The sequence below is a fragment of the Dendrobates tinctorius genome, unplaced genomic scaffold (genome assembly GCF_039654945.1).
Source record: "Dendrobates tinctorius isolate UK_male_01 unplaced genomic scaffold, ASM3965494v1 ptg000008l, whole genome shotgun sequence".
NCBI lineage: Eukaryota > Metazoa > Chordata > Amphibia > Anura > Dendrobatidae > Dendrobates > Dendrobates tinctorius.
Window position 1 is genome coordinate 7616276 of NW_027361676.1, and position 26284 is coordinate 7642559.

Sequence of the window (26284 nt, forward strand, 5' to 3'; positions counted from 1 at the left end):
GATGGGGCCAGAAGTGCCCAGACAGTAAAATCTTGTGCCCCTTACATCACACGTTTATATTTGTTTTTATATATATTTTTAATAAAGTTTTTTTTAATTTAACTATCAATATCTCTCGTGTACATCATCTTTTTGGTATATATTTTTGTGTAATCATGTTTTAATTATTAATAAAGCTATATATTTTTAATATAGTAGTACTTGGAATACCTTTTTTTGGATTACTAGTTCAGAGTGGTCCCTGGCTGGCTTCTCCCTCGATGCTCTAATTGATTGACAGGTACAGTTAGGTCCATATATATTTGGACAGAGACAACATTTTTCTAATTTTGGTTCTAGACATTACCACAAAGAATTTTAAACAAAACAATTCAGATGCAGTTGAAGTTCAGACTTTCAGCTTTCATTTGAGGGTATCCACATTAAAATTGGATGAAGGGTTTAGGAGTTTCAGCTCCTTAACATGTGCCACCCTGTTTTTAAAGAGACCAAAAGTAATTGGACAATTGACTCCAAGGCTATTTCATGGACAGGTGTGGGCAATCCCTTTATTATGTCATTCTCAATTAAGCAGATAAAAGGCCTGGAGTTGATTTGAGGTGTGGTGCTTGCATTTGGAAGATTTTGCTGTGAAGGAATCCAGCGGTCAAAGGAGCTCTCCATGCAGGTGAAACAAGCCATCCTTAAGCTGCAAAAACAGAAAAAACCCATCCAAGAAATTGCTACAACATTAGGAGTGGCAAAATCTACAGTTTGGTACATCCTGAGAAAGAAAGAAAGCACTGGTGAACTCATCAATGCAAAAAGACCTGTGTGCCCACGGAAGTCAACAGTGGTGGATGATTGCAGAATAGTCTCCATGCTGAAGAGAAACCCCTTCACAACAGCCAACCAAGTGAACAACACTCTCCAGGAGGTAGGCGTATCAATATCCAAATCTACCATAAAGAGAAGACTGCATGAAAGTAAATGCAGAGGGTTCACTGCACAGTTCAATCCACTCATAAGCATCAAGAATAAAAAGGCTAGACTGGACTTTGCAAAAAACATCTAAAAAAGCCAGCACAGTTCTGGAAGAACATTCTTTGGACAGATGAAACCAAGATCAACCTCTACCAGAATGATGGAAAGAGAAAAGTATGGCGAAGGCGTGGTACAGCTCATGATCCAAAGCATACCACATCATCTGTAAAACACGGCGGAGGCAGTGTGATGGCTTGGGCATGTATGGCTCCAAGTGGCATTGGATCACTAGTGTTTATTGATGATGTGACACAGGACAGAAGCAGCCGAATTAATTCTGAGTTATTCAGAGCCATACTGTGTGCTCAGATCCAGCCAAATGCAGCCAAACTGATTGATCGTCGTTACATACTACAGATGGACAATGACCAAAAACATAAAGCCAAAGCAACCCAGGAGTTTATTAAAGCAAAGAAGTGGAATATTCTTGAATGGCCAAGTCAGTCACCTGATCTCAACCCAATTGAGCATGCATTTCACTTGTTAAAGACTAAACTTCAGACAGAAAGGCCCACAAACAAACAGCAACTGAAAACCACCGCAGTGAAGGCCTGGCAGAGCATCAAAAAGGAGGAAACACAGCGTCTGGTGATGTCCATAAGTTCAAGACTTCAGGCAGTCATTGCCAACAAAAGGTTTTCAACCAAATACTAGAAATGAACATTTACAATTATTTAATCTGTCCGATTACTTTTCGTCCCTTTAAAAACAGGGTGGCACATGTTAAGGAATTGAAACTCCTAAACCCTTCATCCAATTTTAATGTGGATACCCTCAAATGAAAGCTGAAAGTCTGAACTTCAACTGCATCTGAATTGTTTTGTTTAAAATTCATTGTGATGTCTAGAACAAAAATTAGAAAAATGTTGTCTCTGTCCAAATATATATGGACCTAACTATCTCCCATGTGTGTGCATAGGGATAGATATGTCAATCACATGGAGCGGGCAGGGAGCAGGCGGCCCGGAACCCCACTAGTCAGGTCTCCCTCTGTAGACCACAGCCGATTTTTCAGACGAGGTTTCCTCAGAAACAAAGAGGTGTTTCAGAGTGAAACATACCTGGCTGCTCTCTAGCAGCCATGCTCTGATTCTTGCTGCCCGCAGTTCACTCAGTGTGATTCTAATGATAGGTTCCCTTTAACTGTATGTCAGGCACAGCTCTGTACATCTTGTAGTGGCTGAAACTGGTTACTGCAGTTTAATCTCTTCAAGCAAATTAAGTGGCAGTCCAGAAGATAGGCATTGTTTCCTGCTCCTTGTATCAATGATTCATGCACGACATTCCCAAAGCCTGTCCCGGGCAGACGTTTTCCTTTAAACAGATTGTCCAGAAACTATGAACGCTCAAGTTCAAACACTCGGGAAGCACTGCTCTAAAGTGAAATTGTAGCTGTCTATGGAGGTCTTCAATTGTTTTTGGATTCAAATCTAGGATCAGCTAAAAAAAAGTAAGGATTGTATACAGCAAAGACTAGTATGTTTCCGGCTGGATCCATTTGTAGCTTTGGCTAAAAACAAATTGCAATATAAAAGTATTTAAAATCTGCATGAAAACCAGATAAACTGGAATATAATGTTAAGATGCCCCTTTATACTGTATAACATACCGTAAAATATATCTTTGACCTGTACTCACCAGGAAGACTGTGCCACTTGTTCACTGCGAATAGCCTGTTAGCAGTGACAGTAATGACCGCGGGACTGGTCAACCCAGGCTGAGTATTCGCTGCAACGTGAGTGACGGGCGAGTTGGAGGGAAACTTCAGAACCATAATGACATCGTGCTGAGCCTGGTCTGTAAACATCAGTGGAGTCTGCAGGAGGAGATACTGTTGAGTGGGCACAACAACAAACCAGACAAGTGGAAGAAGGGAACAAGAGTATGAAGACAAATCAAAGGACACAAGGAAGGGAAACAGGACAAGAAAAGGAAGACCTGATTATAATAGAAGAGCAAAGAGCAGAAACAAAATACAAAGCACACCACAATAAGGCCACTGAGGGGAAGGCCTGCTATTAATAGGATTTCACAAACATGAGCCTATATGCCGATATCTTTTAAGTCCAGTAATATAATATCATGTTGATATCATATCATAATAATTCTGTATGTGCAGTTTAGAAATTCACATGGTGTGGTACAGTGAGGTTAGAAAGCCCCAGGTAGATGGATATTAATATAGAAAAGCAAGAATGAGATAATGTTGATCTCAACAATAAGCAACTCATATGGGAAATGTAACAGATCATGGTGTCATTTGATGGAATTTAAATCCTCCAATGAATATTGGGATCTCATCGGAGACATCTGATTCGGCAGTTCCAGTGCCTCTGGATATAGTTCATTGACCCCTTTGTCGGCACTTCCTCACCTCCCTCTTCTCTTTTCTCTACTCTCTCTCTCTTATAATCTGATTTCTTCTTTACACTTCAATGTTATTTTTAATGTAACTAAGTACAAATTTTGGTTATGCTTACTGTGTAATGCTATATGCATTTGTGATATGTTTAATGGATTCACTCTTAACATGACTGAAATTGTGATGTAATGACACTTGTATTTGTGTTTTGAAAATTTAATACAAGTTTTAAAATGTAAAAAAAAAAAAGAAAAGCAATATTAATATAATGTTTTAAATGACCGCAATTATAATGCTGCATTATCAGACCCAACCCCTTTTAAAATACGTACTAGTTTCTGTAACCTCCACGTCTGGCAAACACGAAATGTTGTATTACATGGCGGCCATTTAGTATGACCACGTATGACCATTCGTGTAATACAAAGGACTGCAACGTGCCAGAGCTGCTATTACATACAGGAGGGTTCTAGTTAATGACAAGGGGTCCTGAGAATAACATCGGAATAGGAACAACCTGTCTTCATAAGACAACGCCTTTAAATGAATGGCTGCCAACCATGTGGCTCATACACAGGCTGGGGACGTCTCAAAAAATGGTGTCCTGGTATGAGGACCCCTGCTCTACGAAGTCAACGTACCCTATAGGATGCGAACATGGGATGCAGTCAGCCAAGCAGCGATATAGATACTGCATATCGAAATGGGAAAGGCTAGAATCTGATGGAGTATAACATAAATCACAGATATTTTCTATCTCTCAAAAAAATGTTTGACACCCAATGGTGGTAATGTTTTAATTTTGTATTTTCCCAAAAATTAAAACGTCCATTTTACTACAAACTCTACTATTAGATTTTTAGAATTTGCTTCACGACATAGAAAATGCACCACTAAAGTAAGGAGGTCAAATAAATATCCCCAAGAGTACCTGGTCTTAAAAACAATACACAGTGTGATACAAACAATATATGAGGCAGAGTACAAGAATGGAGGAAACAGCTGAATAGAAGAAATCAATAAATAAATATTTTCATTATAACTCCTAAATATTAGAAAAGATGACAAGTAGAAAATCTTTCATGAAGGAAATCACTACATTATCAGTGCAGTTCAATTCTGCTAATATAGAAACAGAATGGCCCCCTCCTCATCACGGTGAAGATCAAAGGAGAGAAGATGCTTGGCCAGACTAACACTATAGTGACCATAGTATGGTGTAACAGGTGGATGTAACAGGTCCAGATGAATTACACCCCAGAGTACTGAAGGAGATAGCAGAAGAAATTTTTGAACCCCTCTCCATAATCTTTGAAAATTCTTGGAGAACAGAAGTGCCAGAAGACTGGAGAAGAGCAAATGTTGTTCCTATCTTCAAAAAGGGGAAGAAGGTGGACCCAGGCAACTATAGGCCGGTGAGTCTGACTTCTATACCAGGAAAGATCTTTGAACAAATTATTAAACAACATGTATGTCAATACCTGGATAAGAATGAAGTGATTAAACAGAGTCAGCATGGGTTTGTAACTAATAAGTCATGTCAGACTAATTTAATTTCCTTCTATGATGGTATTACTGATTGGGTGGATCAAGGAAATGCTGTAGATATAGTATATCTTGACTTCAGCAAAGCATTTGACAAAGTCTCTCATACAATCCTTATTGAAAAAATGACTAAGTATGGAATGGACAAGGCAACTGTTAGGTGGATTCATAACTGGCTTAGTGATCGGACCCAAAGAGTGGTCGTAAATGGCTGCACATCCAGTTGGAAGAATGTCTCAAGTGGGGTACCACAGGGCTCTGTCCTGGGCCCTGTATTGTTCAACATCTTTATCAACGATTTAGATGAAGGAATTGAGGGTAAACTGATTAAATTTGCTGATGACACAAAGCTAGGAGGGATAGCTAATACTAGAGAAGAGAGAGAGAGGATTCAAAAAGATTTAAATAAACTGGAGAAGTGGGCAGCAACTAACAGAATGGTTTTTAACAGGGAGAAATGCAAAGTACTACATCTGGGCAATAAAAATGAAAAAAGCATATATAGAATGGGAGGAATAGGGCTAAGTGACAGCACATGTGAAAAAGACTTGGGTATACTAATAGATCACAGACTGAATATGAGTCAACAGTGTGATGCAGCAGCAAAAAAGGCAAATGCAATTCTAGGATGTATTAACAGAAGCATACAGTCTAGATTACGTGAAGTAATTATTTCCCTCTACTCCTCTTTGGTCAGACCTCATCTGGAATATTGTGTCCAATTTTGGGCACCACATTTTAAAAAAGACATCAACAAACTGGAGCAAGTTCAGAAAAGAGCGACCAGAATGGTGACCGGTCTGCAAACCCTGTCTTATGAGGAAAGGTTGCAGGATTTGGGAATGTTTAGTTTGCAAAAGAGAAGACTGAGAGGAGACTTAATAGCTGTCTACAAATATCTAAAGGGCTGTCACATTGTAGAAGGATCAACTTTATTCTCATTTGCACAAGGAAAGACTAGAAGCAATGGGATGAAGCTGAATGGGAGGAGACACAGATTAGATATTAGAAAAAACTTTTTGACAGTTAGAGTGATCAATGAGTGGAACAGGCTGCCACGAGAAGTGGTGAGTTCTCCTTCAATGGAAGTCTTCAAACAGAGGCTGGACAGACATCTAACTGGGATGATTTAGCGAATCCTGCTTTGAGCAGGGGGTTGGACCAGATGGCCCAGGAGGTCCCTTCCAACTCTACGATTCTATGATTCTATGACTACATTTGCGATTCATGTTAAAGTGAATCTGTTACCATGTTTTTGCCATCTAATTTGCAGAGACAGAGACCCAGATTCCAGTGATTTATCACTTATTGGGCTGCTTGCTTTAGTTCTGATAAAATCAGTGTTATCAGCAGAAGATCATCACTAGAGGACTAGGTAACCTGCTGCAAGTTAGTAAAGCATATTCATGAGCTCTGTATAACCCCGTCCACACCACTGATTGGCAGCTTTCTGTGTATACTGTGTATAGGCAGAAAGCGGCGAATCAAAGCTGGGGGTGGGATTAGACAGAGCTCATCATTAAGAACAACTGATAGATCTTTAAAATGGGGATGTTATCAAAACTGCAGCAAGCAGTAAGTTATACAATGCTGGAATCCAGGTCTCTGCCCCTACATGATATTGCAGTGAGAAAGGTTTGCAAAAACTTGGTGACAGATTCCCTTTAATGCTACCTTGACTAAGTAAGCCGTCTTGGAAATTTCTCTGTAGTAAATGGGTGAATTTCAAAACAATTCAAAATTATTTTCCTGACTTTGCCAGGAAGCACACCCCCTTATCTAGTAATCTAGTATAACAAAAAAGAAATAAAATAATTGCAGTAACAATAATTAAATAATAATGGGTATAAAAAAAAGCAATGCTCCGCTCTGATTACATCTTCTTTTTTTATGTTAAAAAGCTATTAAAACTGCATTTGCATTTTTATGATCAGCCCTTTTTAAAAAGTTATTAAGAGTACTTACAAAAACATATTGCACTATGAATCCCTGTTTGTACCCTTTGCACAAAGGTGTAAATAAAGGCAACTAATAAGCTATCCAGACACCCTTCTGAGCAAGTGGCTAAAAGCCAATCAATATTATGAGTTAATTCTCCCTGGATGCTCATTCAATTAAAGGTGTCAGTAATGCCTCATCTGATGTGGCCTCAATTAAATCCAGCTATCTGATAGTGTGAAGGCACTAGGGGATTCAACAACAGCAGCGGCAGCAGACAAATAGGCGGCCTTCATGTGGCTGCTAATTACTACACCTGGCGTATATTATGGCTGCTGCACTTAACACAGCACAAGATGGCTCTTATTTCTGCTGTGGGGAGAAAAATGTGCTCACAATAGCCCAGAGGAAGAGGAAATGCATTATGAGCTCAAGCAAAATGCCTACCGAGAGAGCAAAATGCTAAGCCGTTCTGTTTACCCACTTTAATGGCATTGTTATTTTATACCCTCGCCCAATTCGTAGACGGCCATTAGAATGCTCATCTCTTACGCATCAGCATTCTTTTTTATTCAGATCACACATTTTGATTGAGCAAAGTGATTGTACATGGTCTCCTTTCAATATCTGCTTTGCCTTGACTACGATAACTGAACCAAGGAGTCTAGGTCTCTAAAGGAGTATTAGAAAAATAAAATTATTACTGTGAAATTTGATTTTTTTCTAAATACACACCGCGAATAATAATGTGAAAATTAGTATTAGGTACACTGCTGATTTTGTAAGTTTTCCCACCTAAAAAGAATGGAGAGGTCTGTAATTTTTATTGGAGGTACACTTCCACTGTGAGAGGCAGAATCTAAAAAATATATACTTATTTCATGCAATAAAATGTAAAAATCCTACAATGTGATTTTCTGCTTTGTATTTTCAGATTGTCTCTCACAGTTAAAGTCTAATTGCGATAAAAATTAAAAACCTCTCCATTCTTTGTAGGTGGGAAAACGTGCAAAATCAGCAGTGTATCAAATACTTATTTCCCCCACTGTATAATAACCAGAAATTACTGGTAAAGAGTTAAACATAATAGGACAGCAATAGAAACTAATCAAAACTCAAAAGGTTCAGGTTAAAATGTAAAGAAAAGCGAGAAACTATGGCATTCTGCCAGTGAGTGTAAATGTGTCATCTACTCATAATCCTCTATGCGCCACCCAGAAACTTAAGCCTGGCCACTGCAAGCCAAAAACGACATAATTGCATGTTAAATTTGTATTATTTAACCATAATATCCTCAACTTTATTTCAACCAGAAAGCTGTATAATATCCTAAAATCATCCACTGTTCATAATACCTTTGTGCAAACCACCTTTGTAATTCTAATGGTCTAGGCAGTGTGTGTCAAACCAGGTCCAAATCAATGCCTATGTCCATTTAAATGCATTATATGCTCAGATTTTCTGCAGGCTAAAGCAGGCCATACACAGTAGATGGTTATCAGCAGAATGATGCATTGCCGACACTCCCAAACACAGAAGCGCTCAAAGGAGAGCGCTCCTATGTTCTGTATGAGAGAACGTCAGCTGCCTACTTATCTCACTGGGAACAATGTGACTGGCAGCCCAAAACTGGACAAGCACAATCGTCATCTTTCCCAACCATCAGTCATCCGACACCCTCCTACACATTAGGCAGTTGGCTGAACTCATGAATATTGAAGGATTCAGATGACTTCAGTCTAATGTGTATAGGGGCTCTTTGTGTGAGATGATCAGTATACTGACTGCCGTTCTACATGTGGTGCCTATCCCTATTGATCTAAATCCTAATAGGCCACCTACATAGATGCACAGTACCTTACTATATCTCTGTATGACGCAGATTTTATATTTACTGAATTCAGTGGTATTCTACAAGCAAAGCTTCAGGGAAAGAACAACTCCTACTTAAAGTATCCGAAGGAGCACCATGTGGTGTCACATTGGGCCCTAGCTGTGCCTTAGTAAGGAGTCCACAATGCTTTACTGAATCAGTTTATAGCAGATCACAATGGTGTTTGACAGAACTCAATCATTGTAAATACAGGGGCTGATACATCAGGACTGGCGAAGTGCATGGTCATGCTATGCCAGTTTAGGAGTACAAGAGGCATTGAATTCATTAAGAGGCGAACGCCACGCCATGAGGTCGGCACCTCTTCTACGTGGGGTGTGCCTTCGTGTGCAGAGCTAGAAATGCTACTCCAGTCAATTTTGTGGCCTAAATGCTTTGATGTTATCATCCCCTCAGTCTACTGGAGTCCTGATGTTGTCCTCCAGTGTTTCTACAGCAAGAACAGCACAGAATTCTTGACGTCACTTATGATAGACAAGCAGATGGAATTGTGATCAGGACAATTTAAAAAAAATAAAAACTTTTCATTAAAGAATCAACAGACATAAAACAAAGTTTAAATCCAGCAAGGAATCTTTAGGGCTATACCCGCTACATTAAAAAAAAAATCATCAAGATATTCATGGAGGTCACTGAGTTGCCATGTAATCTACGTGGCTGCGCTGTCTATGCATGGATTTGATATTTAGTATTTTTATTAGTCACTTTAATCACACCAGACTTTCTCAATTGTCTTTACTGTTTCACATACTTTAATGAGATTCATTACTGTGGAAATCACTCGGATATCCTAATAATATACTTACCACTTGCATTGCTGAACTCCTCGGGGGATGTGGCTCTATTAACAGCTGCGATGGGGTTTGTCCAAAGCTACGAATTTGAGCTTCCACCCCCTTCAAAAAATAGAAGAGGAAGATCAATAAAAAAAGTGCTAAATATGAAATCAAGATATGCATCAACACCGAAATAAAATCATTGGGGACCAAGTCCTGTTCTTGGCACGGGTATGTATGGTGAAGTCATTTTAGGAGAATAGATGTTATTTCCATGAGGAACGCTGCAAAACTTCTCTGTCCCGCTATGTGATATTAAACAGAAACATGCTACGCTATAACAATCAGGCACCACACACTTCAGCTGATATTAGCGCAGATAAACTATCACAAAGTTTAGGAAATGCCTCCTGAAGCCACTGAACCTGTTAAAATACAAAAAATAAGTCATTTATTAAAATCCGTAACTAATATGTAAGATTTTTTTTTGTTAAGAATGGGCATTTATAAACCTGAATGCAGACTTCTTTCTAGTAACTCAAGGTTATAATAATATTATAATAATAATAAATGTTATTTCTATAGCGCCGACATATTCCGCAGCACTTTACATTTCAGAGGGGATTTGTACAGACAATAGACATTACAGCATAACAATAATCACATAGATCATAACAGATACCAAGAGGAATGAGGGCCCTGCTCGCAAGCTTACAATCTATGAGAAAAAAAAAGGGAGACATGAAAGATGGGTGGTAACAGTTGCCCTGATTGTACGGACCAGCCATAATGTTAAGTGTGTAACAGTACAGACACAGAGGGCTAATGGATGCATAAAGCAGGTGGGAACATGATGCGGGGAACCTGGTTATGGTAATAACTTTTGGCTGTGCCACATAGGGATAGATTAGGTTAATGTGTTGAGGCGATAGGCCAGTCTGAATAAATGCGTTTTCAGGGCACGCTTAAAATTGTGGGGATTGGGGACTAATCGTATTGACCTGGGAAGTGCATTCCAAAGAATTGGCACAGCATGTGTAAAGTCTTGGTTTCCTCAAGGTGCGGGGACTGGAGGTTCCTCCTCCAGTGGCAGTATCCGGCAGGATAGTACTTAACATGGATATGCCCCACAACAAGTTCAATTTCCACAGGAGTGCGACTGGGCCGTGTCCCCTGCAAACCGTGGAAAATGTTGCTGAGCAATTGCGGAAGCACATGCTAGGTAAATGTCATGCCGTAAAATATGGTTAGGTCGTAAAAGATTCTCCTAATAGTTAATGTGGCAATTTACTGCATGAGAAAATGGTGCTTTATAAGTATAAATTAAACTTTAATATGTTTGTTCTAGCCTTTCAGGAAAATCAGGTTTCTAATAATAATGCCTTAGCATTCCAGTCCATCACATCGTTATTCAACCAACTCGGCACTGGACAACAAAAGTCTTCCCAACTGGGACTGGGCACACAATCAAGATGAAAGCGCAAAGAAACTTCCTCAAACTGTGCAAACTTTAAGCGGGCAACTTATTGTTGAATACTCTACCATTAAATGCTCATTCAGTGGAAATATTTTTTGAAAATATGAATTTAAATTTAACAGCAAGTTTCCAATAAGTTGGGCAAAATTGGAGGTGAAGACTGAGCACCTTGTCCGAATCAATAGCAGGTGTTGCCCCATTCATGTAGTGAGATGATGACTTGCTTTCCTTTAGAAGAGATGGGGATATTGAGCTCACCAAGCCCTGCAGTCCAATACTGGTGAAGTTCAGCCAAGTAATGAAATTGTGAGGAGGGAAAAAAATCGGCACATCCATTCAAAAATGAGTAAAATATATCAAGATATGGATGGATGTGCCGATTTTTTTTTCATCTTCATAATTTTATTCTCTTTAGATGCTAAACTTCCCTGACTGAAGGGAACAACATTTTCCATCAGGGGGAACAGACACTTTCCATCTCCAATTTGGGGAAAAGTGATTGCATAATAATCCTTCAGTCTTAAGGTACTGTCACACTTAGCGATGTACCAGCGATCCCGACCAGCGATATGACGCGGTCAGGATCGCTGGTGCATCGCTAAGGCTGGTTTCACATTTGCGTTTTTTAGCGCTGGAAAAAAACGCTAACCTGCGCATGCGTTTTTTCCCCTATATTTAACATGGGTGCGCATACCTGCGCGCTTGTAAGCGCATGTATGCGATTTTCATGCGCTGCGTTTTTTTGGGGTGTGCGATTGGATTTTCCAGACGCATCATGTTGCATTTTTTGGCCCTGCAAAAAAGCGCATGCGCACATATGCGCACATTTTGCGCTAAAAATGGCTATTATAGCCTATGGATGCGCATATGTGCGCACTGGCATGCTCATGTAAGCGTTTTTTTGCATATGCGTTTTTTTTTTTAACCATGGAATTTAGGGGTTTGAGTTAGAGTTAGGGTTAGTTAAGGGGGTTTAGGGTTAGGGTTAGGGTCAGGGTTGGGTTTTGGGTCAGGGTTAGGGTTTAGTATGGTTTGGTTAAGGGTTAGGGTCAGGGTCAGGATTAGGGTTAAGTATGGTTTTGTTAAGGGTTAGGGTCAGGGTTAGGGTCAGGGTTAGGGTCAGGGTTAGGGTTAAGTATGGTTTGGTTAAGGGTTAGGGTCAGGGTTAGGGTCAGGATTAGGGTTAAGTATGGTTTGGTTAAGGGTTAGGGTCAGGGTTAGGGTCAGGGTTAGGGTCAGGGTTAGGGTTAAGTATGGTTTTGTTAAGGATTAGGGTCAGGGTTAGGGTCAGGATTAGGGTTAAGTATGATTTGGTTAAGGGTTAGGGTCAGGGTTAGGGTCAGGGTAGGGTTAGTAAAGTCATGGTTTGGGTAGTGTGAGGGGCCACCTAAAAATGTTGGAAAAAAACGCAAACGCGGTAAAAACGCGCTAAAAACGCATACAAACGCATAAAAACGCTGCGTTTTTTTCATGCATGCTCATAAAAATGCTTGAAAAAAACGCAGCAGTTGTATGCTTATGTATGCGTTTTTTCAATGCTTTTTTTTGCGGGAAAAACGCGCTGCAAAAAAAAGCAAGTGTGAAACTAGCCTAAGTGGTCACTAGTGAGCTGCCACACAGGAAGATCTCACCAGCAACATCGCAGGGGTCGGGGGTCGCTACTTACCTGTCAGACGAGGCGATCCCGACGTCCTCCCGCCCGCGTCCACGCGTCGCCACAGCAGGAAGCTGACAACGAGAAACGGCCCAGGATGTTCTCGCGCGATCAGCGATAACCAGCAGGGGATCGGTCAGAGGTAAGTACCAGACACAGCGATGTCGCTAGTGATATCGCTATGACGTCACAAAAAACAGTGACGTTATAGCGATATTGCTAGCAATATCGCTTAGTGTGACAGGCCCTTTAGGGAGCCAATATGCAAGTCACACCTCTGACCAACAATTTGGTCAGCAGAACCCCATAGCAGTGGTACCCAACAGTTAGCCTAAGGCCGGGGTCACACTTGCGAGAAACTCGCACGAGTCCCGTGTCTCAATACCCGGCACTGCCGCAGGCACTCGGTACCGGAGTGTGCGGCTGCATGTATTTCTATGCAGCTGAGCGCTCCGGTCCGAGTGCCGGCGGCAGTGCCGGGTATTGAGACACGGGACTCGTGCGAGTTTCTCGCAAGTGTGACCCTGGCCTAATAGTGGAATACAGAATCCCCATATTTAAATATATTTTTGAATTAAGTTTCTGCAGTTGTTTTATCCTAACAATATTTTCTTCATAATTATAGTGCTTAAAAAAGCACTATCTTGTAATCCGAACGCTGCTAACTTCTTCTTATTATTCAGTTGATTTTCCGCAATTAATGCGGCCCGAACCGCTACACGCATAGACCCCGTTGAGGTGTCGTTTCGAAGCCAGCGTCCACGAGTGGTGTGCTAAGTAATTTTCGTGTCAATCGAATTTTTTATTTTTTGCGCAATTTGCGTTTGAAAAAACATTTTCTTCAATGCACTTCAATGGGAAAATGTTGCCACAGAGAAAACATGCCATGAGGCGATTGAAATGGCAGTTAAGCTCATTGATATGCGCAGGCAGACCCAGTTACTATGACAACGCCTACGAACTTCACATGACCCCTCCAGTACACAGTTTCTGCCAGATAATTTCTGCTCTTAAAGCGAAACCCAAAGCACAAATGCAAATCTAGCTTCATCACATGACGCATGCCCCTGAGAATGTGCGCCAAAGTGGATTTAGAAGCCCAGTGAGCCAAACTGGCTTTTAAAAGGGGCGACGTGCCAAAGTGATTCTTAAAGGGCCAGCGCACCAAAATGAGTCTTAAAGGGCCGGAGCGCCAAATCGAAAGCTGAGTGATCCCAGGCTCCAAATCGGAGGCTGAGCCACCCCGGCCTGCAAATTGGACCCTGAGGGGCCCCGCCCACCAAATCAGACCGTGAAGGGCCCCGCCCACCAAATCGGACCCTGAGGGGCCCTGTCCACCAAACTGGACCCTGAGGGGCCCCGCCCACCAAATCGGACCCGAAGGGCCCCGCCCACCAAATCAGACTGAGTGGCCACGCCCACCAAATAGGACCCTGAGGGGCCCCGTCCACCAAATAGGACCCTGAGGAGCCCCGTCCACCAATTCAGACTGAGTGGCCCCGCCCACCAAATCAGACCCAGAGGGGCCCCGCCCACCAAATCGGACCCATAGGGGCCCCGCCCACCAAATCGGACCCAGAGTGGCCCCGTCCACCAAATCGGACCCAGAGTGGCCCCGCCCACTAAATCGGACCCAGAGTGGCCCCACCCACAAAATCGGACCCTGAGGGGCCACACCCACAAAATCGGACCCTGAGGGGCCACACGCACAAAATCGGACCCTGAGGGATCCCGGCCACCAATTCAAGCCCTGAGGAGCCCAGGCCACCAAATCGGATCCTGAGGGGCCCCACCCACCAAATCAGACCCTGAGGCCAAAGTGGCCCCTGAGAGGCACACACAGTTAAAACGGATCCTGAGTTGAAAGTCTTGCAGGGGCAGCAGGCAAGTCTCTCTTAAAGGGGCAGCCCGGGCACCATTTCAAAGCACTATCTATACTTTCTTCAGGAAATACACATCTAGTGTTATGATTGCTCTTTACTTAATAGTAGTTAAAAGAACCTGAAATCTTGGCTGAGAACAGTCAATGTTGTGGTTGATGGTTACTTTTACAAGTCCACCGAGCTAATGATTGCAGACTATGTGAAAAACACTGCACATATGGATGCAGTTAGAATAAATACATAGTTTTGTAACTTTTCCTCTGCAGACACAAATTCAGAATTGCTTTTTTTTCACGACTGTCTGATGGAACTAAGGCTGTGAATAGAGAAATAAAAGCAGACCAACTATAATAGGAAAGGTCAAGATGCTGTGCGTAGTCATTTTATAGGCAATCTAATCCATAAAAGCTTCGGGACTCCTCATATATTGAAAATAGCAATTAAACAGTAAAATCCCTAATACGAGGTATAACAATAAAATGCATAATTAACTTGCTAACTCATGACTTTTCAGTCAGAGTTGGATTACTCTGAATACTCAATACCAGGAAAGAAAAACTTTAATAGGACATGGTCCTCTATACCACTTGGGGAGAGGAACAAATTCATTTTCTAGCAAAATTTCTGTGTACTCTCTCAAACAATGGTATTTCATATAAAGTAGAATTACAATATAACAGCAAAATAAATACAGCAGAATATCTGAAGTCAGGAGATAGACAATGAGCAAAGGGCCCCTGTGCAGCCCATGTACTTGGACCCCTCTCTATAATTGTATGTATATACAATCTATGTACATTTTTTAGATTTAATTTTATCATACGCCTTACATACATATTAAGTTATTGTGGTAAAAAAATGATATTACAGGAATACTAAATATGCCTGTTATTTACTGGTTTGTTTATTTTTTTAACAGTGTAATACTAATGCAGTTGTTTTCATTCCTTTTCTTTTAGTAACTTCATAGTCAATAAAAAACATTTTCAGATTTTTTTTTTAAACTCCTTGTATTTGTGTATAGATATGAATATCCATGTACAAGTACATTATGACAGTAAAGAAGAATACTATTTAGATCTTTAGGCTGAGGAAATTCTCTTACACTTAACAGTGCAGCCTGTGGCTCATTGTAAGGGCTAGCTCACAATAGCTTATAACACGGCCGAGGGCTTCCCAACGATTCATCGGACAGCACTCGGCCCAATGTTATACTATGGGGCACTGCCGACCAGTGCTTTTTTTCTTGTGCAGATTTGGCATGAGAAGAAAAAAAAACTGCAGCATGCTTCAAGTGCAGCAGAGAATCGGATCACGCGCACCCATTACTGTGGACACAGTGAATGGAGGAGATGGAGAAATTAAGTTCTGCCTTCTTCGCACCTGTGCTGCAATTCGCTCAAGAGAGAATCAGATCACAGTAATGTGACATTCTGCTCAAACGCTAACAGTGTAACAGTGCCCAATACTGAATAGAGTATGAGTCTCAGGTAAGATTTGCTACTCGAAAAATAAATATTTAAAAGCATCCAGTTTGTGGAGATGGATTTAGATGTATGGAGAGGGTCTCTACACCTGGTCTACACGTGGAGATGATGACCATAATACCATCCTCTGTATAGATCCACATACATATCAGAACACCTTACCCTCTCATGGGGTGTGTCTGCCTCGATCTCAAACCTTCTGATGTTCAAGAAGTCACTATTTTTTACTGTGATCAGCAGTTGAAATACATTCATGATGTATTTCTTTAGTTCTAATCTAATCTGAGCTTTCACTCACCCCTCCACATATGATCATTGGCTCGCTCTTGTTATCTGCACCTCAAAAATATTTCGAGAATTCGACCTTTTCCTACTTTCAACTCTGCAAAAACTTACTGTTTCTCTTAAGGGCATGTCACACTAAGAGATATCGCTAGCAATATCGCTATAACTAGTGACGTTATAGCGATATTGCTAGCGATATCGCTGTGTCTGATACTTACCTACGACCGGCTCCCTCGCTGGTTATCGCTGATCGCACGAGAACAGGCTGGACTGTTTCTCGTCGTCTGCTTCCTGCGGTGCTTCCTGCTGTGACGACGAGCGACGCGTGGAGCCGGGCGGGAGGATGCAGGATCGCCTGGTGTGACAGGTAAGTAGCGACCCCCAACCCCTGCGATGTCACTAGTGAGATCTGCCTGTGTGGCAGCTCACTAGCGATCACTTAGCGATGTACCAGCGATCCTGACAGCGTCATATCGCTGGTCGGGATCGCTGGTACATCGCTAAGTGTGACAGTACCCTTATTCATTCTCGTTTGGACTATTGTAACTCTCTACTAATTGGTCTCCCCCTTATCAAACTCTCCCTCCCCAATCTGTTTTGAATGCTGCAGCCAGGATCATATTCCTTACCAATCATAATACCAATGCCTCTACCTTGTGCCAGTCATTACACTGGTTACCCATTCATGCCAAAATCCAGTACAAACTTATTAACCTCCCCCACAAAGCACTCCTAGGTTAACACCACCCTACATCTCCTCCCTCGTCTGTCTACCACCCTACCCATGCCCTCCGTTCTGCTAATGACCTGAGGTTAACATCCTCAATAATCAGAACTTCCCACTCCCGTCGCCAAGACTTTTCACGTGATGCGCCAATTCTTTGGAATGCACTACCAGGTTATTTTGATTAATCCCCAATCCCCACAGTTTTAAGAGTGCACTAAAAACGCATTTGTTCAGACTGCCCTACCGCCTCAACGCATTAACCTAACTATCCCTGTGTGACCCATTCAAAATTTTTACTATAACCAGGCTCCTTGCATCATGTTCTCACATGCTTTATGCATTTAATAGCCCTGTGTGTCTGTACTGTTATATACTTAGGACGATAACCAGTTCATGCAGCAATGAACACCCGATTCTTACACTATGGCTGGTCCAAACAACGAAAGCAATTGTTACCATCCACTTTTCGTGTCTCCCCTTTTTCCTCATAGATTGTAAGCTTGCGAGCAGGACCCTCACTCCTCTTGGTATCTGTTTTGATCTATGTGTTTATGGTTATGCTGTAATTGTCTATTGTTTATAGAAGTCCCTTCTATAATGTACAGTGCTGCGGAATATGTTGGTGCTATAGAATTAAAATTATTATTAGCATTAATCAATTTTCTCACATTTGAAGTAATATGAGCAAACATTACTGTTTGGAACAGAAATAAACCGCTTTTTCCATTAACTTATAAATGCACGGTATGTTAACCCTCTAAAAATGATAGCAGCTAAGGAAGAGTATGTTAAGGATACACAACAATGAGACATTCCAATGTCTATATAGAATACTATTAAAGACCTGCCTTGCTCTTGACTCTTACATCTGTAGTCCGACTGAAGCGTAATCCTGACTGCCAATCTGAGACAAACCAGGTAGTCAAAGCAGACACAAGCAACAGAAACAAATGTCACTCAACAGCATTCAGAGGCAGTGAGTTCATGGAGAATTTCAAACAGTATCGACGTCTAAGTTTGATGTGCTTTTACAAAACACCTACTGCTTTGGCTACCGGACATACAATGATAATGAATGAAGAAAACAAACGTGAGCAAGCTTGAGGGTTCTGGTGAGATCACCAATCTTTCTCCTTTGTAATAAATATTCTTGATATTGTAGCAAGGAGCATTAACCCCTTCACGACCTTTGACGCCACATAGGCGTCATGAAAAGTCGTGCCAGAACGACCCATGACGCCTATGTGGCATCATGACTTTAAAGCCCCCCTGCGGGTCGGGTGACCTAGGTCACTGAAAGGTCACCCGACCTGCAGATACAGGGGGCTTTGTTCTTCGCCACAGGGGGCGTGGCTTCGCCCCCACGTGGCTACGATCGCTCTGATTGGCTGTTAAAAGTGAAACAGCCAATCAGAGCGATAGTAATATTTCATCAATGAAAATTGATGAAATATTACAATCCAGCCATGGCCGATGCTGCTGTAGCATCGGACATGGCTGGAGACACCGATTCCACCCCCCCACCGGCGATCGCCCCCCCCCGCAACTGAATGACAGCGGCGATCTGCCGCCGCTGTCATCATCTGCCCCCCTCCCATTCCCTCTGCTCCCCGCCAGCTTCCGATAACCCCCTCACCCCATCTCACCTCCCCCGGCACCTTCTAAGTCCCCCTGTCGCTCCCGGTGTCCGGCGGGTCCGGTTCATGGGCGCCGCCATCTTGAAAATGGCGGGCGCATACGCAGTGCGCCCGCCTGAATCTGCCAGCTGCAGATTCCATTCTTTCATTTTGATCTCTCTCACAGTGATCAAAATGAAAGAAAAAGTAAATAAACCCCCCGATTATCACCCCCATAGGTAGGCACAACTAATAAAGTAAAGAAAATATTTTTATTTTTATTTTTCCATTAGGGTTAGGGTTGAAAAGAGGGTTAGGGTTGAAAAGAGGGTTAGGGTTGGAAAGAGGGTTAGGGTTAGAAAGAGGGTTAGGGTTAGAAAGAGGGTTAGGGTTGGAAAGAGGGTTAGGGTTGGAAAGAGGGTTAGGGTTGGAAAGAGGCTTAGGGTTGGAAAGAGGGTTAGGGTTAGGGTTGGAAAGAGGGTTAGGGTTAGGATTGGAAAGAGGGTTAGGGTTGGAAAGAGGGTTAGGGTTGGAAAGAGGGTTAGGGTTGAATTAGGGTTAGGGTTGGAATTAGGGTTAGCGTTGGAATTAGGGTTAGCGTTGGAATTAGGGTTAGGCTTGTGGTTAGGGATGTGTTAGGGTTAGGGCTGTGGTTAGGGGTGTGTTGGGGTTAGGGTTGGAGTTAGAATTGAGGGGTTTACACTGTTTAGGCACATCAGGGGGTCTCCAAATGCGACATGGTGCAACCACTGATTCCAGCCAATTTTGCATTCAAAAAGTCAAACGGTGCATCCTCCCTTCCAAGCCCTGACATGCGCCCAAACAGTGGTTTACCCCAACATATGGGGTATCAGCGTACTCAGGAAAAATTGCACAACAACTTTTGGGGACTAATTTCCTGTGTTACCCTTGGGAAAATAAAAAATTGGGGGCTAAAAAATGATTTTTGTGGAAAAAAATGATTTTTTCATTTTCATGTCTCTGCATTATAAACTTCTGTGAAGCACTTGGGGGTTCAAAGTGCTCACAACACATCTTACATACGTTCCTTGGAAGGTCTAGTTTCCAAAATGGGGTCACTTGTGGGGGGTTTCCACTGTTTAGGCACATCAGGGGCTCTGCAAACGTAATTACGACCGCAGACTATTCCATCAAAGTCTGCATTTCAAAACGTCACTACTTCCATTCCGAGCCCTGACGTGTGCCCAAACAATGGTTCCCCCCCACATATGGGGTACCAGCGTACTCAGGACAAACTGGACAACAACTTTTGGGGTCCAATTTCTCCTGTTACCCTTGTGAAAATAAAAAATTGAGAGCTAAAAAATCATTTTTTGAGGAAAAAAAATTATTTTTTATTTTCATGGCTCTGCGTTATAATCTTCTGTGAAGCACTTGGGGGTTCAGTGTGCTCACCACACATTTAGGCAACTTCCTTATGGGGTCTAGTTTCCAAAATGGGGTCACTTGTGGAGGGTTTCCACAGTTTAGGTACATCAAGGGCTCTGCAAATGTAACATGATGCCCGCAGACCATGCCATCAAAGTCAGCATTTCAAAATGTCACTACTTCCCTTCCGAGCCCTGACGTGTGCCCAAACAGTGGTTTCCCCCCACATATGGGGTATCAGCGTACTCAGGACAAACTGTACAACAACTTTTGGGGTCCAATTCATCCTGTTACTGTTGTGAAAAAAAATTGCGGGCTAAAAATCTTTTTTTTTTTTGAGGAAAAAAATGATTTTTTATTTTCACGGCTCTGCGTTATAAACTTCTGTGAAGCACTTGGGGGTTCAAGGTGCTCACCACACATCTAGATAAGTTCCTTGGGGGGTCTAGTTTCCAAAATGAGGTCACATGCCGGGGGTTTCTACTGTTTAGGCACACAGGGGCTCTGCAAATGTAACATGACACCCTCAGACCATGCCATCAAAGTCAGCATTTCAAAATGTCACTACCTCCCTGCTGAGCCCCAACGTGTGCCCAAACAGTTGTCCCCCCCACATATGGGGTACCAGTGTACTCAGGACTAACTGTACAACAACTTTTGGGGTCCAATTTATCATGGTACCCCTGTGAAAATAAAAAATTGTGGACTAAAAATATTTTTTTTAAGAAAAAAAAATATTTTTTATTTTCACGGCTCTGCGTTATAAACTTCTGTGAAGCACCTGGGGGTTCAAAGTGCTCACTATGCATCTAGATAAGTTCCTTAGGGGGTCTAGTTTCCATACTGGGGTCATTTGTGGGGGAGCTCCAAAGTTTAGGCACACAGGGGCTCTCCAAACACAACATGGTGTCCGCTAACGATTGGAGCTAATTTTCATTTCAAAAAGTCAAATGGCACTCCTTCCCTTCTGAGCCCTGCCGTGCGCCCAAACAGTGGTTCCCCCCCACATATGGGGTACCAGCGTACTCAGGACAAACTGGACAACAACTTTTGTGGTCCAATTTCTCCTGTTACCCTTGTGAAAATAAAAAATAGCGTGCTAAAAAATCTTTTTTGAGGAAAAAAAATGATTTTTTATTTTCACTGCTCTACGTTATAAACTTTTGTAAAGCACTTGGGGGTTCAAAGTGCTCCCTACACATCTAGATAAGTTCCTTAAGGGGTCTAGTTTCCAAAATGGTGTCACTTGTGGGGGAGCTCCAATGTTTAGGTACACAGGGGCTCTCCAAACGCGACATGGTGTCCGATAACGATTGGAGCGAATTTTCCATTCTTAAAGTCAAATAGCGCTCCTTCACTTACGGACCCTGCCGTGCGCCCAAAGAGTGGTTTATGACCACATATAAGGTATCTGTGCACTCAGGAGAAATTGCCCAACACATTTTAGGATCCATTTTATCCTGTTGCCCATGTGAAAATGAAAAAACTGAGACCAAAAGAAAATTTTTGTGAAAAAAAAGTACTTTTTTTTTTTACCGATCAATTTGTGAAGCACCTGGGGGGTTCAAAGTGATCACTATGCATGTAGATAAGTTCCTTGGGGTCACTTGTGAGGAAGCTCCAGTGCTTAGGCGCACAGCGACTCTCCAAACGCGACATGGCAAGCGCTAAATATTCCAGCATATTTTCCATTCAAAAAGTCAAATGTGCTCCTTCCCTTCCGAGCCCTGCCGTGCTCCCAAACAGTGGTTTATGACCACATATGAGGTATCGGTGTACTCAGGAGAAATTGCCCAACAAATTTTAGTATCCATTTTATCCTGTAGCCCATGTGAAAATGAAAAAAATTAATGATAAAAGAAAATTTGTGGTGCAAAAAATAAAATGTCCATTTTTTCCTTCCACGTTGCTTTAGTTCCTGTGAAGCACCTGAAGGGTTAATAATCTCCTAGAATGTAGTTTTGAGTAGCTTGAGGGGTGCAGTTTTTAGAATGGTGTCACTTTTGGGTATTTTCTGCCATATAGACCCCTCAAAGTGACTTCAAATGTGAGGTGGTCCCTAAAAAAAAATGGTTTTGTAAATATTGTTGTAAAAATGAGAAATCGCTGGTCAACTTTTAACCCTTATAACTTCCTAATAAAAAAAAAAATTGTTACCAAAATTGTGCTGATGTAAAGTAGACATGTGGGAAATGTTATTTAGTAACTATTTTGTGTCACATCACTCTCTGGTTTAACAGAATAAAAATTCAAAATTTGAAAATTGCGAAATTTTCAAAATTTTCGCCAAATTTCTGTTTTTTTCACAAATAAACGCAAAAATTATCGACCTAAGTTTACCACTAACATGAAGCCCAATATGTCACGAAAAAACAATCTCAGAATCGCTAAGATGCGTTGAAGTGTTCCAGAGTTATTACCTCATAAAGGGACACTGGTCAGAATTGCAAAAAATGGCCAGGTCATTAAGGTCAAAATAGGCTGGGTCATGAAGGGGTTAAATTAACTAAAAATTCCAAGTCCCAAATTATTGTGATGGATGGGATGAACGTTTGATTCTATCTCATTTGCACAAGGAAAGACTAGAAGCAATGGGATGAAACTGAATGGGAGGAGACACAGATTAGATATTAGAAAAAACTTTTTGACAGTTAGAGTGATCAATGAGTGGAACAGGCTGCCATGAGAGGTGGTGAGTTCTCCTTCAATAGAAGTCTTCAAAGAGAGGCTGGACAGACATGTCTGGGATGATTTAGCGAATCCTGCTTTGAGCAGGGGGTTGGACCAGATGGCCCAGGAGGTCCCTTCCAACTCTACGATTCTATCTATGATTCATCGATTCCCTTAGCCATGATGCTGGAGGTGTCTTGGTGCAGCTTGATTCGCGGGGTTTTTGAGTTTTGCTGTCAGCCAAACATGGGTACGTGGACCGTAAGCCAACCATGGAAACATATCTAATTATTTTTTACCTTTACATCTGAAATCTGGGGATGCTTAGAAAGCCCCATACACATGCAGGAAGGACGGACATTTATGTAATGTGGATTGTATCTGTTTAAAATAGGTCAGAACTTCGATAACAAATGAGGAGGGTTGACTTTACATTTAGGGTCTCTTTAGAGATCAATAACTTTAAATGCATGTCTACTGTGTGTCTTAGGGCACGATGCTTAAAAATGACCATGAACAATGGCCAAATACAATGGAACAATACAAACAATACAATGTACATGGAGAAATATTGAGCATTTCTAATAAAAACCACCAAGTTTTAAAAATGCAGTTCAAGTTTAGAGTTTTTATAATTATTCAATATTTCCTTACTCATAGTAATGTAAGGGGATTAAACACTTTGGTGCCACAATAATACACTAAACCCAGCAAACATGAGATAACTAAGTGGCTACAGGAGTTTTATATGTCACCGTGTAAACCAGCACAAGCACTTTTCTTTGTTACAATCAGTTACAGGTCATCATTTTATAAATTATATCAAACATCTAATATTTCCAAATTATCATCTTACTCATCGGCTTCTATGTTGTGTCTGACCGCTTATACAACTACGGAAGAAAAGTTGAGTAACATATTTCCTTAAGCATTTAACAAATGTTAACAATGCTATAAAGACTGATGTTGTTTATACTTGAAAGAAAGATTAACGGCAAACCAGTGTTCTGGAGTCATGTTGGGACTGAAATAACCTTTAAATTCTTATGTGAAACTATTTTGAGGAGTAAAAGAAAAAAAAAACTGTATATGTTACATAAACTCCAGCATTCTATCTATTAAGATGGGTCCTTTAGAAAGTGGATTTTTTTCCTTTACAATAATTCCAGTAATTGCTAAATTGCTTCCTTTTTACCTATGTATCGCTTCTGCACATATTACTTTATGAATTATATTATAATTTTGAGTCTCAAAATGTTGTTAGTCTTGGGGTTCAACCTGTATCTTTGTAGGTCGCAACCTTCATTTTCTGGATGCCGTATTATATCTGTGAGACAGTTCACAGTTCTACGAGAAGTTCCAATTACAATACAACTAATTATCCAGATCTGTGGTACATACATAATTAAAAATGTGTCTAGAAAACCTGTTTTTGTAATTTCTGATTGGTGGCCAATGCCCAAGTGGTGTTGGTGGCTGGTCTTATCTTTAAGATGCTCTCCCAACTTTTCTTTGTATAAGTAAGAAGGCTGGCATTTTGGATCTAACCTCGTACTTATGAAATAAGTGTGAGTACGCTTGTAGTCGCTACTGACGGCTTAGGAACCACTGTGCGTGAACTGAAGAACAATGTATGAGACAGATTCCTAAACCTCATCCTCACAGAGGTGTATTGCAGAGGTGATAGAACCTGTGGCAGTGTCTGATTCCTTAATGATTTCATCACCTGTACAATACTAAGGAAATCCTGAAAACATGATGTGTAGGGGGCCATGTGGACTGGACTTTGGGAAACACTACTCTGTACTATTCAAAAGATAGAAGCATTATTCCAATACGTACAGAATAAGTAAATTTATCAACAATAAAAAGCGTGATAAAAAAAAGAAAGCTTTGATCTAAAAAGAAAAAAAAAAACAGTGTACTAATGCCAAGAAAACTTAGGTGACTGCAGTTAACCCTCCATTTGAATCCCCCCACATCATGGTACAGCAGTAACGGTTCTAGAAAAAGAACAAGAGAAGACAGAGAAAAAAATAATGAGCAAAACATGATACCTGCATTTTTTTCACCACCCATTCAAGTCAATGGGTGAAAAACACTGAAAAAATGTTGAAAGAAGTGACATGTTCTATGTCCAAAAAAACAAGCAAAGCACAAAATTCTGATGACAAAAAAAAACAATGCATGCACAAGAGATTTCTGAAATCTCATAGGCTTTGCTGGTACTGTAATGCACAGGTAAAAAAAATAGCATAAAAACAGCAAAAATGCCTAACCCTGCAACTGTACATTATTTGCCAGAATGCATGTGAACATGGTTTAAAAGAGGGGGCAATGGCAAGCATTACTTATGTTAAACAAGATGGTCCTTGCACAGTAAAATACCCCATACACAATTGATATTTGTAGGCCGAATCACTGTTCAGTTAATCGTTAGGCCAACAGCAATCGCTCTCAGCTCACCCATACACACTAGCACTCAGCTCAGCTGAGTGCTCCAGTGTTTTCAATGAGAAAGCCATTGTCAGACGTTCCAAAATTGAACATGCCTTCTCTTCACTCACATAATGTGTCAGGGGCAATCAGGAGGCATTAATACAAATCAGACTGTCAGCCAATCCCGCAGATATAGACAGATTCGGTTAACGTTAGTCTAATGTTTATGGAAGACTAAAAGCAAATATTTAGGTTACATTTCTACAATGAGCTTTTGATGTTGCAGATTTTTTGCACCATTTCTGCATTTATTAGGTTAATTCGTATCCTTGCATTTTTTTTATAGCTTTTTATGCTGAGTTTTGTTTTTTTTTTTATCTCTTGTTGGTGTGTCAGGTTTTAAAAAAAGCTGCTTTGTTTTTGATACCGCCTGGTATTTCACTTTGATAAACCTTTTCATTGTGGAAACACACTTAAAAACAAATGTATGTTTTTTGCCTGCAAATTTTTCACAGCTAATGCAAGTCTATGGGAAAAATCTGCATATAAAACTCAGCATTCCCATAAGAGAAATTGACATGTAGGTTATTTGAAACATGCTCTGCAGGTCAGTTTACGCTGAGTAAAAGCACAGTGGGCATGAGCTTTCTATAAATCCAATCCACTTTGCTGGATCTGTAAGACAGTACATTTTTTAAGCAGTGAAAACATGCAGTGTCAAAAACGCTTCGAGAGAACACACCGTTCAATAGTAACTGCAAAGCAGAATAAAAAAAAAGTTGCAATAAAATATTTGGCACCTAGAAGGTTAACTTTAGCTAACTCCAAGAGGGTTTTATTAGAAAGTTTTCACTGGGGTGTGTACTTCTGTCTCCTGTATGATGCTGACCAATCAAAATTAGGCAGCAACATAGAAGTGCTGAAAGACGTATGATGATTCAATCAGGGTCACATGATCAAAGGCCAGAGGAACAAATAAAATAAGTTTTATTCCACTCAGTAGCCATCATGTGTCAAGTTAAATATGAAAAATTGAAAGGTCCTCCTTAAGACTGCACACGATAGGTAGTTTATATATAAAGATTTAAAAAAGATATAATAGGTTTTAGAATGTCGGTT

At 41.1% G+C, this 26284-nt stretch overlaps 1 protein-coding gene across 2 annotated transcripts in view; it reads right to left on the reverse strand.

The window, feature by feature from the left end:
• LRBA (LPS responsive beige-like anchor protein) overlaps nucleotides 1–26284 on the reverse strand; it is a 920035-nt gene that overhangs the window by 69161 nt on the left and 824590 nt on the right. Inside the window, exons 48-49 of one of the 2 annotated variants that reach the window (XM_073576254.1) lie at nucleotides 9569–9658; nucleotides 2662–2839 (exon numbers count right to left, since the gene is read on the reverse strand). In XM_073576254.1, the coding sequence (XP_073432355.1) occupies nucleotides 2662–2839; nucleotides 9569–9658 (268 nt within the window). Of the gene's footprint in view, nucleotides 1–2661; nucleotides 2855–9568; nucleotides 9659–26284 lie in introns of both variants that reach the window. The other variant, XM_073576253.1, reaches the window with a different exon arrangement.